Source organism: Condylura cristata, unplaced genomic scaffold (genome assembly GCF_000260355.1).
Source record: "Condylura cristata isolate star-nosed mole 26May11 unplaced genomic scaffold, ConCri1.0 scaffold00027, whole genome shotgun sequence".
Taxonomy (NCBI): Eukaryota; Metazoa; Chordata; class Mammalia; order Eulipotyphla; family Talpidae; genus Condylura; species Condylura cristata.
In genome coordinates, this window is record NW_004567128.1 from 29,571,830 (window position 1) to 29,591,735 (window position 19,906).

The 19,906-nt window shown below is 42.3% G+C and overlaps 1 protein-coding gene across 1 annotated transcript in view; it reads right to left on the reverse strand.

The window, feature by feature from the left end:
- Positions 1 to 79: 79 nt before the first annotated feature.
- Positions 80 to 19,906, reverse strand: part of SHROOM4 (shroom family member 4) — a 208,961-nt gene continuing 189,134 nt past the window's right edge. Inside the window, exons 6-9 of the mRNA XM_004690046.2 lie at positions 14,240 to 15,034; positions 8,558 to 8,738; positions 4,068 to 4,337; positions 80 to 3,118 (exon numbers count right to left, since the gene is read on the reverse strand). Of these exons, the coding sequence (XP_004690103.1) occupies positions 2,849 to 3,118; positions 4,068 to 4,337; positions 8,558 to 8,738; positions 14,240 to 15,034 (1,516 nt within the window). The 3' untranslated portion in view covers positions 80 to 2,848. The remainder of the gene's footprint in view (positions 3,119 to 4,067; positions 4,338 to 8,557; positions 8,739 to 14,239; positions 15,035 to 19,906) is intronic.

Consider the following 19,906-nt stretch of genomic DNA (forward strand, 5'->3'; position numbering starts at 1 on the left):
TGAAAAAAGAGGTCTTCACCTTTTTACCCTCTCTCTCTCTCTCTCTCTCTCTCTCTCTCTCTCTCTCTCTCTCTCTCTCTCTCTCTCTCTCTCTCTCTCTCTCTCTCACTCTTTCCCCACCCCCCTCAAGTTTCTCTTGAGTATGTCTTGTTATCCATTGGCTGAGTCTGCAGCTGCTGGAACTCAAGGAGACTCTATCACCCAGAACCCTGGGGAGTGGCAGGAAGGAACGCGTGACAGTAACTCTTGCACTGATTCCTTTCTACATGGAAACCACTTTGCTTTCCTTTTTCCCACTGGGGCTCATATGCATGTTTGAAGGAAGAAGGCAGAAGTGAAGACGAATGACCATCTTTGGGAAAATCCCCTGGACTGCCTTCTGGCAGGCTTTGAAGGCGTTCTGAGCCCAGGCAATGAGAGTGGGGTAGCAACTGTATCTATATTAGTACCAGCAGCTTTGTGGCACTGTCACTCACAATGGGACTGCCTCATCAGCAGTGCAGAGTGTCAGTGCCTGTTTAGTAGTTCATCTTTTGTCTGCCAAGCTTCACTGCTCAATATAGTTTTAGGATTATTTTAGTTAAGTGCTTTGGAAACTGTTCCCTGTGTGAAAACAAGCATCCTTATATTCTAATTCCAATTCTATAATTTGTGGTGGGATGAGGAACAAAAGTTAACAGTCAATAATACTTTCAGTGTAGTAAATTTACAGCCAGTCTAATGCTAATTAAAAGAACCCAGACCCATGTGGGGTCCAGGTAAGTGACTATTTTTTTCTTGTGCCTATATCCCCCAAAAGTTATTATGGCCCCCCAAATAAACAACTCCTAGAATGAGGAGACTGTATCAGCTTCACCCCTCTCCCCCAATGCAGGGCACCTTCACTTGCTCTTTGCTTGTCCTAGAGTCTGTTACCTTCTTTTTTAAATCAAAAAGTAAAAAGATGGCAACCACGGACTCTACTCACAGTATCACACCACCTTCCTCAATCTTGGCTTAGGGAAGCCTAGCCCTTTACAAGCCATCAGCTTTGCTGAATAGAAAACTCCACTTGAAGGGCTGACATTTTAACAGCAATCTGACAGCAGCAATGCACTAAGAGCCTATCCAGGGTACCCCACCTCACACCCCAGGACACCCTGCTGGTCAAGATCCTTTCATTGTTTCTAAATACAATGAAGAAGGAAAGGAAGATAGGGGCCAATATCTGTAGCAGCAGCAAAGTTCTTTGGCAAATACTTTGGTTGACTGAGGCACTTCTGCTGTTGAAGTTAACCTCCCAAGGCCCAATGAACGCATCAGCAACTAGAGGGCTGGCTGAGCTGAACTGTACCCTACCAAGCACGTGCCCCAGTTAGCAAGGAGTAAGGGATTGAGCTCTATAACAGTGCAGATTGGCTACCACTCCTTTTTTTTTTTTTTTTTTTTTGGCATCACCTGCCTGAGGGCTGTTCCAGACTAGAAACTGGCTACTGCTGTAAGGGTCTTGGCAACAGCAGCACACTGGTTGCATCCTTCAGTTCTGGCTGGATTGGCATTTGCTGTGAGGCTGGTAAGGGATGAAGCTTACAACTCCCGTGAGTTTTCATTCTCTGAGCCAGGCTCCAGGCTAGGAAAGCAGCTTGTGGACAGAGGAGCTCCCTCTGCACTCACCTTTACCCATTCCTGGGCTCAGAGATGGTCGAGAAACAGGTGAACCTTTGTCTGTTTTATATATCTTTGGTTGCAGGGAAACAAATTGAATGTTGTTGGGAAGTGCTAAGTCATCCAGACTTCAAGGGAAGTAAAGGGTCAGGCTATAGTAGGAAAGCCCTGAGTTCAAGGTGAGAACTCCTTTCTTAGACACTTGTCAGCTGTAAGGGGAAGAATCCAAAGCCTTGCACACACAGCCATAGTGAAGTCAGGCTGATCTGCAGAAAATGCTTTCCTTCTGGCCTAACTTCCCTCTCCAATTACCGTCTTCTTGTCTTGTTAGTTAAAAAAGAAATAATCAAAACAAAAATAAATAAAATCAAAAGGCCATTTAAAATATGACAATAAGAACCTCCCTCCCTCCACTAATGAAACATGAGTCCAGAAATCAGCTTTAGTAGAGTTATTAATAACCTGCAGCATGAAGCCTGTGGGGCAGGTATCTGTGACCCCTGGTGATAAAGGAAAGGTAAAATGAAATAGGAAGTGTTAGGCCCAAAGCCTTAGGACCAGAGGAAGGGCCACTGTAGCCAGGGCTGAGAATAGTCCTCTTCATTTTCAACCAAATGCTGGGGAAGTTGGGAGCCAATGTTTAAGCCTCGTTTCTTCCATCAGGCACCTCGGAACTCCCAACTTCTGTTCATATTCTGTTAAGTATAATTACTCCTCCTCTGTTTCCCACTGCAGGAATAAGGAAGAGCCTTGGAAATAGTGACAGATGAATGCCCTCAGAGGAGCCAGATCTCTGTGGACAATGGATGAGCCATGAGCTTGAGAAGTTGGTCATGGCATGAGTCAGTGGTGAATGCATGCTGTCTTTGGGAGCACAAAGAAGGATGACAGTACTCTGTTGGTTCTGTGTGTAGTGAGGGCTTGCCCGTGCAAACCATGGGAAGGAGAGTGTGGCTGCATGATCACTTCTTGCTGCAGCTTCTACTTCTTGCTTCTACTCCTGAGAGTAGAACTTGGAACTTCTCCCAGTTCTCTGAGGTGACTGGGAGCACTGCTAGGTAGAAGCAGTGAGCACCTTCAGGTTAGAGAGTATGGAGCAAATAGCTAACTAACAACTATCTACTTGCTAATAGACCGCTAAAGAAGATGGAAAGCACTTCCCATTGTGCTTAGGCAGGGATGACCTGGCAGGATGCTGGTAGAATTAGAAATTGCTGGGCCCCAGGAGTAGGCTCTCCCTGAGACATTTGAGTTGCTCTTCCCCGAGCTTAATCTTCTCTTTCAACTCTCGCTGCTCAATGATGAGAGCAGATTTCATCTTCACAAAGTGCTGGTAATCTTGGAGCTGGTCCTGGCGCAGGTAGCAGGAGACCATGTCGAACACCAGCTTCTCCCGACGGTCTGCATGCTCCTTCAACTCCTTTGCATCGGCCAACTGTCCTGTCAGCTGCTGCTTCTTCTCTATCAGCACCAACTGGGGAAGCAGAAGACTGATTATACACCATCCTGACTTGCAGTTAGGTGTCAGCCTAACCTACCATTCCTTCAGGGTGCTGCTATAAAGTGACTACCCACTTGCTAACTGATCAGTAACAGATTTCCTTTCCTAGAGTTCACCTTCTTGCCAAAGCCATTCTTTTCTGTAGTGGGAACAGGACACAACAATAACTCTGGATTTCTTTCCATCTCTATGCTGTCTTGAATTTCTGGCTTACCACTGGGTTGGAGAAGGGGAGGACTCTGAGAAGGCAACCCATGTCCCTTCTATCCAGTGAATAGCCATCATCGTGATAATGCTTTCAAAATGGAGTGTCTCTATGTGAGTGAACTGTTATGTCCATTGTTCGTATGCATAAGCACCTCTTACTGTGGATTTCAATTTGTGGCCACTTGTACAGGGACAGGTTTGGTTCTGGAATGTTCCATTTTGGTCAGGAATCTATGCAGTGTCCCAACCTGTGAAACTGAAAAATCCCAATATCTACTTGGTGAGAGCTTCCCCTTCAACTTAAGAGAGTGAGGGGAAACTGTTGCTATTGCTGCTACTACTACTATTCTTACTCCTACTACTGGCAGCTATAGCTCTAGTAGAGTGCCTTGCTGAGCCCTAAGATGCTGATGATGGTTTGGGTAGGCAGTGAGGGCATGATGGTGTCTAGTACTGACTGAGCATTCATCCTGATCCAGGCCCGGTTTTAAGTAATTGACATGCATTATCAAATTTATTCTCACAACCATGTGAGTTTAAGAAAGCTGCCCAAAGTCACAAAACCTACTAGTGATAGGGTCAGAATTTGAAGGTAGTTAAAAGCCACTGCTCATACTGTTAACATTCTGCTCAGACACCTCCCAGACTAGTCAAACTTGAGAGGGTACCCTGCTAGAAGTAGATGGCATTTCCCACCGTCTATATCCAACTCTACCTTATCCTGATTGGCCTCTGAATCAATGCTGTTGAGAGCATTCTCAACCCGGGCCAGCCGTCCGGAAAGTGACAGCAACAGGTTGACTACTTTGTCCAGGTCCCCGATAAACAAACGATATTTTTCAAATTCATTGGACTTGCAGACGGCTTTTAGGTTGGCCTCCACCTCCTCTCCAAGGGCAGAATTGGCACTGATATCCTCCAGCAGCCCTCGCTGGGCCTCCCGCAGAACAGAAAGCTTTCTGCCAATACTTTCAATAAGCTGCATCTAGAAGTAAATAGGAGAAGGCAAATGAGAATGGGATTAACAGAAACTGATCAGGGCCTCCAGTCTCTGTTTTGGGATCCAAGTAACAGATGGTCGATTTCCCTACACCCCCCTCCCCAAGTCACTGGAAATAAGAGAAACCCGAGTAGCAAAGAGCAATCCCAGTTTTCTAGATGAGCATGTTATCCCCTATCTCCTCTGATCTGTTAGAAATCTTTGTTACTACCAAACTTCTTGGATTTAGATAAATAATACCCTGGGCTAAGCTGCACTTGCCAAATGTAGCTTAATAAATACTTGCTGAGATTATTTAATAAACAGGAACTGGAATGCTTATGACATCAGTCTCCTTCAATCCATTTAAGTACCTCTTCTGTTCATGGTACTGCGCCAGGTCTTTGCTCCCTCAGTTTGGCTTTAAGGCAGCTTGGATAAGAGTGTGAGTTCTGCAATCACAGTGACTTGGTTTGATTTTTAACTGTCACTTCCTAGTTATGTTTCTTTAGGCAGCTTTATAGGTTGAAGGGGGTTTATCAAAATACAAACTCTGTAGTAATAAGGATCCAGTGAGATAATGAGGTGAAGGGGTCAACTAAGTGCTTATTACAAGCTGCTCTTACAGTCATGCGTCACTTAACAGTGGGGAGACCTGAGAAATTTGTCATTCAGCGATTTCATGATAGGATCATCATGGAGCATAATTGCCCAAGCCTAGATGGTGTAGCCGCTGCGCACCTGGGTGCTACAGCAGACCTGTATGTTCAGTCTGAGTGTCACTAAGAGACCCACAATCATCTTATTATTTATCCTGGTCCTGCCCCACCATACTAATCTCACCCTTTAGAACCTTTGAGGGTTCTCACTCTCTTCTGCGTTGGTGACACTCATGTGTGTCCCTGATTTGTTTATGCAGCTCTACTTGCCTTTGTATTTCTTCCTTCACTTTGACTATCCTTATTTTGTTCAGGGTCCAGCTTTGCCCCACTCTCCTTGAAGGAAGCCCCTGCCCCCTAACTCTTTTCTCTGTGATATTTTCTTTATTTAACTCTTTTACCCTATAGTGTCACTTGAAGTTGTTCACTTTTTATTTTTTTAATATTTGTTTATATATGCAAACAGAAGTGAGGCATAGGCCAGAGGTGTAGGGGTGGTGAGAGGATTCACCAGAGACACAGTGGGGAGCAGAATAAGTAGATGTACTGCTGAGGGGAGCAGCAGATGAGACAGGAGAGGTCTGCTGCACCTCTCTGGGTCACCTCCCTGGTCAGGGATATAACTTGTGCTGAAGCGGCTGCAGATGGCTTCACGGTGCTGCACTTTAACCCATTGTGCCACCAGGGAGGGCCTTGAAGTTGTTCACTTTCTGTTTCATGTGTGTGAGTCAGAAACTCTGCTCTGCAACCATGCCAGGCCGGGCGGGCTCATCATCAGTTCAGGCAGCTCCAAGGTTCCCATCTTGGATCCCTTGGCATCATCCCCACAGGTGTTCTAATATTACTTAAGGGAGACAAGACAGCAGGGAGACAGCAACTTGGGTCCCCTGAGAATCTCTATATGCTTTTTCCTCTCATAGCTGCTCTCTTCTGCTCTTCACTCTGCCTCATGGTCCTCAGCCACACTGGGGCTTCTGTGATGTCGCCCATATACACTTAGTCTCGTGGCTCAGCTGTGCCCACTTACGCATGCCCATATCATGCTCCAGGTGTTCACCTTTAGGCATTTGTACCCCAAACCCACACTCTCAAGTGCCTCCTGCATTCAGGGCTGCAGGTGATAGGCACGTAGGCCAGTGGCACAAAGCCTGACCATCACTTACCCTACACTGTCCTACTACTGATTGTAGGTGTTACAGGGAAGTGCTACCTGTGTCTTGAATTTTCTTCTCTATAAGCCTGACTAGTCTTAACACTGTCCTCACAGAAAAGCAGTGTGGTAGAGGTTTTGAGTCAAAGATGCCTGTATTCCAATTCTGCCTCCTTCAGGTTGTGTGACCTTGGCCAAGATACCTAGTCCCCCTGAGACTTCAGTTTCCTCACCTGCAAGAAAAGAGGGCCTCTTACCCTCCCCTCACCACTGTTTTGAGAGTTGAATGAAATTATAGAATATTTCATATTATTTGTGTCACATTAAGTGCTCAATACATGTTTACTGATGTTACTATTATTTTATTAGTATTACTGTTATTGCTACATTTTACTATCATGTGCAAGTTCCTCACAAGACTAGATCTACCCCACCCAAGTTGCCTGAAGCTTTGGTAGATAGTTACTCTCTGCTGGTCAGCAGCATGGACTCTTGCACTAGACTACCTGGGGGTGAAACCTCCTTGGAGGGTTCACTTTGTGTCATGCCACAAATGGTGTGACATGTAGAAAATTACTTAATATTTCTATGCCTCAATTTTCCTATCTAAAAAATAGGTTAACAATAGTACCTACCTCATAGTTTTATTATAAGAATTAAATGCTTAGTAAAGTATCTTGTTTATAGGAAGATTATTATAATTCCCACCCTGGCATACTGAGGATCAGGGCCCAGATTTTAGATTTCTACAGTGTTTCCTGTCTAGTAGTCTTTTAGAGATGTCCAAGATGAAAGATCAAGGTAAGCTGCTCTGGGCCCAGGGGCTCTTATCATATTTCATATCTGTTCAAAAGTCCAGAGGCCACCATACCCCTAGTCTGAAGTGTAACTAGTTAACATTTGGGGGAATCTGCAAAGCCACTGGGAAATAGAGATCAGTGATATGAGTGAGGCACCACCCCTGGATGCCAAGAGCCTTCAGTTACCTCCCTACTTATTGCTTTCCCAGACAAAACTCAATGTCAGGAGTATGGGATGATGGGCAGGAAATGATCAGTTCGGACACCCACCTACACGTCTGAGGCTCCACAGATCTGGAAGGAAGAAAGTTTTCTCCACACTTGGGATTTTCAATTGAACTTCAACTCTGGGGAAATTGGCAGGTGGAGCTTGGAGCCATCACGGACCCACTTAGAGCTGAGATGCTTTTCTGGCATAGGGCAGATCTTCGACTTCTTTACCTATCTTCTGCAGCGACAAGACACTGTCCTAGCCCACTTTCAATCACTTTAATTTACTATCTGCTCTTCTGTGCTTTACCATTTCTGAGCTTTCTTCTGTCTACTGGTCAGTCTTTTATTAGTTTTTTTCTTAACAAACGGCTTAGAAAAAAACAGAAATGTCCCTGCCATGTTCCAGGAACATGGAACCTTAGGAGTAGGCATCTGGGTCAATGAAACTTTGATATCATCATACTTCAAATTATTTTCCCAACATTTTGCTTCCAATTGGAAAGTGGTGATGGTGGTGGAGTTCTGACAAATGGCCTTGAGCCTTTCTATGGGTCACATTCTGAATAAGAATTATGAGCAGAAGAGCAATTTACACTGAGTTCAGATGTCCACAAAGTGGTAAATTGGGCCTTTGAGGTTGTCATGGAAACCCTATTTGCTTATGAAATAAAATGGGTAAGTGCAGGGAGGGAAAAGTGATTCCAGGAATTTGATTAGAAAACCAGCCTAGTGGTACTTGGAAGAAGAAAGAGTAGGCTTCAGAACAACATCATCTCCATTTATTTTAGTACTTTTAAGAGATTATTGACTATCCTTGCAAATAAATACTAAAGTTTACCAGCACATAATATGTCCTTTTTTCCCCCAGTCTGTTCTCTTTTCCAGAAAGTTACACAGAGAATACAATCAATAACACTGCCATTGGTTAGTGCACAGTGGCAAAAACTCTGATGTGTGGTAGGTGGTGAATTACTTGCAATGCAAGCTTATGTCAGAGGGACAGTGTGAAAGTAAAAGTCAGACATATCTGACTTCAGGTGCTGGATCCTCCGCTTAGTCTGTAACCCTGGGCAACGTGGCCCTCTCAACTGGTAAGAAAAGAACAGTGATGGCTCCCTTGCAGAGTTCAGGATTAGAGAGACAGGATTAGATGATAATGATGACCACCACTATTATGACTGTTACTGACTATATGAAAGAGAGCAACGTCACCCTTGTTAAAAAAAAACTCAGAGAGGCTGTGTGATTTCCACGCTAAAAATACAGGAAGGCATCAAGATGTTCTGGAGAAAGTGGAGGGCAGGTCCACCTTCAGACATTCTGAAGCTAAATGCGGAAAATCTCTAAGGCATATGTGTGTGTGTGTGTGTGTGTGTGTGTGTGTGTGTGTGTGTATAAAGTTACCTTTTTTTGAGCCAGTTCGTGGTCAACCTCCTCCTCTTCCAGGCCAATTTCTGCCATCTCTGGTTGATCTTTCAACTTGTTCAGCAGCTCTGCCTTGGCCACAGAAATATTGTAATAAGTTGAGTAAGAGGTAGGGGTCCCTGGGGCCCCCTGAGGAGGCGAGACATGCTGAAACTCTTGTCTGTGAAAAGAAAGAATGACCATTTGAGCATCTCTGTGGAGAGGCAACTGGCCTTCCTGCTTAATTTCCTCATCTGTAAAATGGGATCCTACTTCACAAAAGTGCTTTATTTCATTTTTAAAAACTGTCTTACACCGTTGTTCATTTTTGTACAGTAACTGGTTTCTCCCCTTGGGTGTAGGAGTTTTGAAATAAGGAAATAACAGAGTAACACTGTTCAAATATAAACAGGCCACATGAAGGCTACCTAGAAGCCAAGTCAAGGTCATCTGCAGGGGATTCACCAGAGACAGAGTAGGGAACAGAACAGGCAGATCAGTAACAGCAATGTACACTGCTGAGGGGATCAGTGGGCGACGAAGGAGAGGTCTGCCATGCCACGTGGGTCATCCCCTGGCCGGATGTTGAACTTGAGCTGAAGCAGCTGTGGCTAGCTTCGCAGTGCTGAGCTTTAACACGCTGCATCACCAGGGAGGGCCCCACTCAGGCTATTTCTAAGCTCCTGACTTCCATAGCTAAGGGGATTTCTCTGGAGATAATTTGGTTGGGTCATTAACACCCCACTAAAGTCCAGAAAAAGCTGGCAGTTCCCTAAGGTGTTCTGGGCTTGTGATCATTAATGGTTGATTGCCCTTGGTTTATTGCTTTTAGTATATGTATCCCAAAGGAGGAGTTAGTTGCAGGGAGGAGTTACGTATCTGGCTATTTGTTCTCCAAGTCTGGTGGTGTTATTAATTTTTATCCTGGACCCCTAACCCCCTGGCTCTATCTAGCCTGTTTGCTTACAAAGGCACCATATGGCTTTCCTGTACACTGGTCATTTCATGGTGCCACTCTCGACTGAGTTGCCCCCACCCCACTGAAAGTCTCCCACAACAAAGAGGACACCCATGATCTCAACAGGGGTCAATGTGTTGGAGGCTGTGCTTAGCAGCCCTGCCAGGAACATGTCATGGCCACCATCTCTCCCATGAGCTCTCACAAGACTGCCTGCAGTGTGGCAAGCCTGAGGTCTGAGGAGGAACACCCCACTTCTGCATATCACTAATGGCCTAGCTGCTCTATGGTTACAGAATGAAATGGGTGGAAGTAGTGGGAACAGTGGCACCCAGGAGAGTGACGAGCCTAGCAGCAGACCCTGTTGTCGTGGGTTCACCATAACCCACAGGGTGGAGGCGCTTGCTTAGAGCCCCAGCCTATGAACAGAACTGCTCCTTAGGAAAGAAGTGGCTCTGGCTCTACACTGGCTTGTGTCTGGACTCTTCTACCATCAAGGTTTCTGGTCTGGTGTGAAGAAGAAAATAAAAAAGAAGGGCTTCAATATCAGGTTTCGCTATGGAGGGGCAAATAATTCTGCCCACGATTTATACAAGATGGAGGCTCACCCCCACCACATCCTTGTGGCCTAACGCTACCCTCACCCTCCTTTCCTTTGTCACTCTCCCTTTGCTAACCACCAGCTGTTTGAAAGGAAAAAATAGGAGAAACTCATTAGTCATTTTTGCAGCTATTTGAAGCTTTTAGATAAAGGTCAAAAATAATGGTTAAAAGGCGCCATAGCTATTTACTGATTCATGCTATGCTGTCTCCTGATTCATGACACAAAAGAAATGGGCATGTCAATATTCCTTATCCCAAATATTCATTTTGCATGTAGGATTTTAAGCTAATAAATGAGGGAATTGATAGACTCAGCTAGCTAACACTAATATGGTGTTTACTATGCCCCAGAAGGTGTCTCAAATGTGTGTGGATGTGAGCGTGTGTGTAAAAATATAGATATAAACGTTAATGCTTATGGCAACCATTTAACAGGTAAGGAGCATGGGGTATTGAGAGGTAAAGTGAGTTTTCCAAGGTCACATGACAGCAGATAGCAAAACTCTGATTTAGACCTGCTTTTAACTACTCCACTATACTGCCAAAGAAACAACTTGGCATCATATTAAACTCTGCATGTAAGCAATTTTCTGGCTGGAATACAGTAGAGAAAAAAGAATATTCTGGAAGGAATATGAATGCCTGAAACTGAGGAAGTTCCCATCTATAAGAAAAATATCTAGGGCATGTGTAAGAGGTCTGAGTCAGAATGTGCAGAAAGTACACAGCATTTTTTCTATTCACAGAAAGGATGTGGCTTAAATTATACCTTACACTTGGAATTCAGATCTGTTGTAAAATGTTAGAACATGATTCCAAATTCATGTCATAAAAAATAAGATTCATTTTTCAACAATAAAAATGAAGATAAGGCTGCATGTTACTTTCATCTCAATGAAATCAGAAATAAATTAAATTAAGAAAAGGACGTACTAATTAGGGGTCAGTGCCCCAGAGCAAACACAACTATATTGTATTAGGCATTGTAGTCTAGGGCTCTTTTCCTTACACCTCCATTAACAGGGCAAGGGTTACAAGTTACAAGAGATCTGTGAGAACATAATCTGTATTTGGTAGTGACACTGAAGCAAAAATCAGAATACTGAGGGGAAGAGCAGAGTACATAAATCCAGTTATACCTGTACTTGAATCAAAACTATTAGACTGAACCAACACTCAAGGATTCCACTAACTTGATTCTACATTTTTAATAATTTATGGGTTATGAACAACACTCTGGCATATTCTAAGAGCTTTGATTCAAGTACAGGTGTAACTTGGCTCAAATTAGGATATATGTAATATATAGGTTATATATAATATACACAGCACATAGAACCTATAATCTATACACATATGTAATATACATGATGTATGTAGCATATAGGTTTTATAGTATGTAGCACATATGGGGGTGCATGTAATATATATTGTATATATCATATAGTGTTATATGTAATATAAAGAACACAAGTTAATATATTATATATAGCATATCAGATATTCTATGTATAGCATGCAGGCATATAACATATAGGATATATAGCATATAGGACATATAGTATATAGGATATACAGCATACCTGTTAAATGGTTGCCATTAGCATTAACTTTTATATCTATATATAGTATAATATCCTATATATAGTATATATCACATATATATATATGATATATACACACACACATAGTATTTATGATTCAAAATAACACACATCTACTTATTCCTAACACTATTCTTCCTTACAAAATCTTGAAATAATTTCCTTCTAATTAGAGTCCTATACTCTCCAAGTGTCTGGTACAGGGTCCTGACAATCACAGAATTCCTAATAGTGAGCTAAGTAGCCTGGGTCTGGCTACCTGTGATCTTGTACAAGTGACTTTATTTCTTTGTAAATTGCTTTTATCATCTAAAAACAAGGATGAGACTAATGGTATTTAATCCAGAAATTTGTTGTGGAGATTATATCAGTCAGCACACAAAAATGCATTGAACAAAGCTTGGTACATAGCAAGCAGGCGAAAATGGTTAGCTATGTTGAGAATGATGCTATTTCTGAGCTCCCCATCACTCAAAGAGGCATCTATAATTGATTTTCACAGCCACAAGTCAGGACTCTATGCAAATAGAGGTTTCTCCTTGCTTCCCATAGTCATTAAAACACAATCTCAAGAATAGGCTACAAGTCTCTGGTAGTAACAATTTCCTTTACTTTGACCACCACACTCAGGTGAATGGAGGTGCATAAAAAGGAAGGAAGGACAGGAAAAGTGTGAAGGCGTATCCTGTCATAGCTGCCTCCAGTACACACTGCCCTCTGGGAGACAGGAGGGGGCTTGGAAAGGCCTGGCCAACTGTTAGAACCAGATATCTCTGGGAGAGGTTGCCTAGGATAGCCAAGAAGCATGGGTCTTAGAGTCAGACTCTTCTGGCTTTGGACCTTTGCTGTGCAATTCAGGCTGTGTTAGCTTCTCATTTACCTCAGTTTTTGTTTCCTCATCTGTCAAATGGGGACAGTAGTGGCCCACAGAACTGTTGGTGGGATGAATGAAATAATGGACATAAACTAGTCAGTGTCTGGCATACAGAAAGTGTTTAGTGCATGTCTGCTCATTCTCCTGAAGTAGTCAGTGCCTACTCTGGGGTGGGTTACATTCTCTTCTTACTCTAATAGGCAACAGTCGGAGTCACTTTCTACAGAACTTTCCTAATTATAATAACAATGCTCCTCGGCTATTGATAGATGAACAAATAGCTGGAGAAGCAACCACCAGGGATCTGATATGGAGAGTTTCACAGCCTCTGGCAGCCAGGCCCAACAAGTGCTGTGCTGGTACCACCTTAGGTTGGAAAACTTTCAGTTAGGCCCAGGTAGCTCAGCAATGGATTTGTCTATTAGTAAAAGATGTGCTCCGAAGGCACTTCTTTTTTAAAAGATTTATTTACTTATGCATACAGAACTGGGGTACAGGCCAGAGGAGCAAGGGTGGTGAGAGGATTCACCAGAGACAGAGTGGGGAGCAGAACAGGCAGATCGACGAAGTACACTGCTGAGGGGAGCAGCAGGCAGGTCAGGAGAGGTCTGCTGTGCCAGGTGGGTCACCGCCGGGGTGGGAGCTCAAACTTGCACTGAAGTGGTGATGGCTAGTTTTCAGTGCTGCGTCCTAACCTGTTGGGCCACCAGGGAGGGCCAGAAGGCACTTCTAATAGCAATAAATATCATGGAAATTTCTTCTCTAAATGGATTTAGAGAAAGCACCTAGGGGACAGACATTTGCTTCTACCCCAACCCACAGCAGAAAGTGTGCTGAGCTCTGTGTTGAGGACCCACGGAGCTGAAAGGCTGAACTTTTTGGCTCTGAAATAATGAGGACAGCCCCGCATGGCAGGCATGCAAATGAGTACTGGCACAGACAGGGGAGGGGAAGTCCGTGGCCAGACGACTCTTGCTTTGGCCTCTCTGCTCATACTGTCCGTGATCACCTACTGCCAGGGTGGGGCGATGGAGAAAGTCTTTAAACGTTGTAAGGAATGAGCAGGGTATCAAGCACTGAGGCCCAGAATCTCTTTGGATGCTGCTGCAGCTGCTGGGTTGCCCAGGGGTGAAGAGTTTAGAAGTTTGGTAAGAGAATGGAGCAGAAGCAGGTCAGGTTATGAGCTGGTCTCTTACTTTTCAGAGAAAGCACAAAATAAAGCAGAAAAGAGTCAGAGCTAGGCTGCAGGACAACATGGACAACACTGGTTTCATGTCCCTAGCCGGGGGACTACAGACAAATGCATGCCTTAAAGACAAGCAGAGCAATCACAAATACAGTATTTTGCTATGGTATTTGTGAATAAAAACAACAAATACCACTTATTGAGCACCCAATATGTCCTAGGCCAGGACGGGATTGGGGTTGGGGGCTGGAAGCTGCATTCTTCACAAAGATTATCTTCATATCCCCAACAACCATGTGAAATAAGTAGCACTGTGCCCACTGTCCAGGTGGGGAAACTGAGGCTGGGAAGTTGAATTGACCAGGCTAATGTCACACAGCTGGAAAATGGTGGAGGTGGAATTTGAACTCATGCTGCTTGCTTCTTCAAGGACATAGTGGCTTTCATCAGCACTTACGTGGGGGAATTGGTGGCCTCTTGCTCTGATGTCCTCCAAAGCCTGCCAACGCCATAGTACCCAGGAGGCTGAGCCTTCTCAGGTGGAGATCCTACACATTCCCTTCTCAGAGGCAGAAAATCACTGGAATGGAGAGCAAAGGACTCTTGCTCTGCCAGGAGACTTTGTGAGCCCCACCTTGCCGGCTCTGGGTGTCCAAAACCTAGGGGCTGTGTCTGCTCCAGGGCCTCCTCGGGATTGAGGGTGCAGGAGCCAGTGGTTTCTGAACTGAAATACTGGGGTGGCAACTCCTCCTCCCCAACCTCCTCTTCTGCCTCTTCTTCCTCCTCCTCCTCCTCCTCCTCCTCTTCTTCCTCCTGTTGCTGCTGCTGCTGCTGCTGCTGCTGTTGCTGCTGCTGGGCTGCCCGGAAAAGCCTGTACTTCTCCAAGTTGGGAGGAGGCGGCCGAGGAGGAGGAAAGGCCTTCTTCCTTGCTCCCAGAGGATCCAGCTGGGTCTCCTCGACTTTGGTAGTGAGCTCCCTCCGATGCTGCCCCCAGGCCTGGGAGCTCTGGGGCTCCAGGCTGATGTGGCTCTCAGAGAAGGCCCGGCTGCGCAGGGGGCGGGGCACGGAGGGCAGGGAGCCCCCTTCCTCATACACTGACGTTTCCTCCGTTTGTTTCAAGGAGCGCTTGCAGTCTCCCAGGAGGTCAAGAGAAGAAACTGCTCGGTAGCTTGACAAGTCTAATGTCGGGTTCTCCAGGTTAGGATGGAAGGGGGTTGTCCACGAAAAGTTAGCTGTAGAATGAGGCATTTCCCTGCAAAAAATGGTAAAAGAGGATTATGTAAAACAACATAGCTACAGTTTTTGAATGCCTGTACTTTGGGCATCATTTATGTAAAATTCCCAACTTCCACAAAACAATACATGTAGTAAATACACGTAATAATGATAATAGTGATACTGATGTATATTATAGCTACCAGTTACTAAGCATGTACTAAATGCCACGTATTATTTTACGTGCTTTCTATGTTTTCATTTTTTAAATCCTAGGTCGCACTAGCTGTTATAACTGTCCTTGTTTTACAGCTGGGAAAAATGAGGCATGGGCAGGCTAAAAAACTTGCTCAGGGTCATAAAGCTAGTAAATTGCAGAGTAGGATTTAAACCTAGGCACTCGAGCTCCAGTGTCTGCACACATAGCACCCTGATTAACTGTGCACCGAAATTAAATGTGCTATGTTCTGGGGCTTAAAAGCCTGGTTATCCTGTTTCATCTGTTCTTTTTGTTTGCTTGGTTTTTAATTATGAAAAATTTCAAATATTTGAAAACACACAGAGATTTCTGTAATAAATATTCATGACCCTACCTATCATCCAGAATTAGCACATTTTAATACTTAACCATAAATGTCTCATGAATCTTTTTTAAAAATTAAGCAACGGCCTTTGTTTTACTCCCCATTTCATTTCCTTGCTACCCCTATAGATGCAGGCTGTATCAGCAATTTGAAATGTATGCTTTCTATCCATGTTATTTTACTTGCACCAAAAAACATCAATCAGGCAATTCACAAATATCTGCCATATTAGTATTACCTTCTAATGAAATTCTAGTCTGAACATGAATTTCATTCTCCACAGGAATTTTAACCTATATTTTGCCTTGCAAAATAAGGCAGGGTGTAATATTAAAGAGTATTAGCTACAGAAGAAATGGGAGACTCTGATTAAGGGATTAATTATATCAGCAAGCAATAATAATTAAAACTGTGTGTTACTAATAATGGGACAGAACAGACAGTCCAGAAACAGATAAAACTATCTATATAGTTTGCCTTCCACAACAAGGAGATTATTTAATAAAACTTTTAAAAATAACAGCAGAGTAGTTATTTGCAGATATACCATATATTACATACCAAAATAAATTCTGATTTCAACAGTTAAGGGTATGTGCATGTATGTGTGGGTGTGTACAAATTATATGTATTTATACGTAAAATACATATATATGTATTTATATATAAAATACAGAAAATTAGAAAATTTTCAGCAGTGAAAGGAGATAAAACTCTCTTGGTTGAAAATATTCAAGGAAAAGGAGTCCAGATTTATTTGGATATGTCTATAAATATGTATTAAAAAGTCAAACTTCTGTATACTAAAGAGCGACCAACTCAAAGGACCTGTCTTTGGTATCAGAGTAAAAAGAGTTAAGCCATAAACCAGAATATCTGGTTTCCTGCTGTAACTTGTGAGCAATCAGCATCATGCTAAGTACTGCCTAGTGACAGGAAATTCCAGCAGTTCAATTAAATCAGCAGAAAGAATACTCATTTAAATACCATGTTGAAGGCTGAGGATATTTCTTTAAAAGACTACTTATACACATGCATACATATACAAACACATATGTATGTATAATTATGTATGTATATGTGTACACACACACACACACACACAGGTAGCCACGCTCAGGCAGAATGGAAACCAAAATCCCCTTTATTTCCTTCATCTCCAGTCTCCATTCTGGCTAGGTTATCACACACATGGATCAGAAATTTATGTATACAAATTCCTATTCTCTTCTTTGGGCCTTAGCCCACCAATATAGTCCTTAAGATTGTAACAATATCTTGTGTGTCAACTCTTTCTCCTGACATTTCCCCCTCAGATAACCAATGCTGTGCCAGACAAGGAGCATTTCTTTACCACCTTATCTGAAACAGAGATGACTTATCCTTTATATTCCTTTTCTATTGTGCTCTTTCTCAGAGCATACACTCCTACCTGAAACTTTATCACATACCTATGTTGTTGAATTTGTGCTCCATTCTTTAACTAATTCTTTAACTAAAACATAAGCTCTACAGAACAAGGATCATCCATTTGGAACCTAATGCTTGCCACATAGTAGGTTTTCAGTAAATATTTGTTTTATAAATTAATTAATTTCCCAAATGAAAAAACAAGGTCATGAAACCCATAACATAAAAATTTGACATAAAGATAAACATTAATAAACAAGACAAAGAGTACTACAATACTAGATTAGAACATAGGATGAAGATCTAACTACCCTGAATATTTATGTACTAAATAACACAGCACCAAAATTCATAAAGTAGAATCTATCAGAAAAGCAAAGGTAGAAAAAAGCAGAAACAAAATGGGAAACTGTTCAGTTGATGCAAGTATGACCAACACTAAACTTAATTAATATAAAATCTATTTTTAAAAATACACTAAAAGGGGGCCCTCCCTTATGGCGCAGCGGGTTAAAGCACAGCACTAAGAAGCTAAAGCCACTTCCGCATGAGTTCGATCCCCGCTGCCCCAGAGGTGATCCCACATGGCGAGGCAGACCTCTCCTGACCCGCCCGCTGCTCCCCTCAGCAGTGTACTTCGACAGTCTGCCTGTTATGCTCCTCACTCTGTCTCTGGTGAATCCTCTCGCCGACCCTGCACCTCTCTCTGGCCTGTACCCCAGTTCTGTATGCATAAATAAATAAATCTTAAAAAGAGAGATAAAAATACACTAGAAAGAGACTATACTTTCTTTTCAAGGGTGTACTAATATTGCTTAAATTGACTTATATTAAGTCAAAAAGTAGAAGTTGTAAAAAATATAGTACCCAATGACAATAAAACAACATGAAAAGTAATAGCAACAACAACAAAAAGACTGCTAGCAGATAGAAAATAAAAGGGAAAAAAAATCCACTCTACTCAAAGAAGAGATCAAATATGAAATTGCAAAATACCTAGAAAATAATAACAATGAAAATACTAGAAGCTAGAGGATATGGATGATTAAAGCAGTGGCCAAAAGTATTAGACACATTAGTGCATAAGAATAAATTAAAATAAATCAACTAAGTATTCAAAAAGAAGTTAAGAAAAAGAGAGCCACAGAAATAGATCTAAGCAAAGAAATTAATACACTATAAAACAAATGAAAGAACTAACAATTAAAATCAAAAGCTTGCTCTTCAAAAGAAAGTAGAAAATGATAAAGCAGATAAACTTCTTGCTAACCTACTTAAAAGATCCCAAATACACAAGATTAGAAAGATTAGAAAGGAAGAAATAACTATAGTTACTTAGAAAATGAATAAAGTAAGAGAATATTTTGTTCCATGGAAACAAATTGGAAGATTTAGAATGGCTTCTAAGGGAAAACCCCCCAAAACTGATTACAGAAGAATAAGAAATCTAAACCCAATAGTTTCTCTAGAAAAAAATACTGATACATTTGACAAAAATACTAGCACATTCACATGGTCTTATATTAATTCTACCGACCTTTAAGGAACAGACAGCACCAATACTTTTTATACTTCCTAATATGGGATCTAGAGACTAGAAGGAGAATGAAAGAATCCCATGTAACAGTCACCACAACACAAGGGCTTTAACATAGGTAAAGGAAAAATAGAGACTATAGTCCTCTAAGATCCTAGTGCAAACTCTTAACCATTTCTGGCATATGAAGACAACCATTAACTAATATGTGCAATATAGACTAAACTATGGGTCAAATAAACCCAAGCTTAAAAACTAAACCTTGATAAGCATGAAGAAGGAAGAGGTGGGGATCAGTGGGTAGGAGAGGGATGAGACAAAGGTGCTCTATGATGATGATACCTGGAGGGAGTGGCCTAAAATCACCCCAGTGAATGATTACTTAAACAGAGAAAATTCTGGATACCTAATTATGGAATCTACCCTTCTTCCTGAGATAGCTGTGTTTAACAGTTGTTTATGTGACGCTCTAGAATATATATAACAAATATATATGCATATAGACATAAATATACATCTCTTTCTCAATAGATGATAGAAGTATATGTACATGTATTTATATATAGGTATATATGCACATGAAAATATAAATTTAGTGATTACTGAAATAATTATCAAATTAAAGAAATTGTCCCTTAAAAATGAAAACAAATATTAGAATATGAGTAGAAGAAATTTACTAATAAATTACTAGTAGTTTGTTTATTAATAAACTACACTGAAGGTGATACTCAAGAATTTCTGAGATGGCTGCGTGATCCAAAAGTTTGGAAACCACTGGTCTGGGACAGCTGTCCCTAATAAAAGTGGCTTCTAATTAGAATTTCTTTTTTTTTAACGATTTATTTATTTATGCATACAGAACTGGGGTACAGACCAGAAGTACAGGGATGGTGAGAAAATTCATCAGAGACAGAGTGGGGAGCAGGCAGAGTGATGAAGTACACTGCTGAAGGAAGCAGCAGGCAAGACGGGAGAGGCCTGCCATGCCTTATGGGTCACCTCTGGGAAAAGAAATTGAACTCGCACTGAGGTGGCTTGAGGAAGCTTGAGGTAGCTGCGGCCAGTTTTCAGTGCTGTGTTTTAATCCGCTGAGCCACCAGGGAGGGACCTAGTTAGAATTTTTATGAGAGGTTGCTTAAAATACAAGTTTCTAGGTTCCGCCACCAGAAATTCAGATTTTCGTGCCTCTGTAGTGGGGCTCAGGAATCTGCATTTTAACAATTTGGCCAAAGGATTCTAATAAAAGTGGTTCAGGGGGCATACTATGGAAGTAAAGGTCTGGAGTGAAAAGGAGGGCAGTGTTATGATTTGGGTGGTGTTTTGGTTGGTTTCCACATCTTTACATCCTGTCCTTGACCCCTCACCACACACTTCC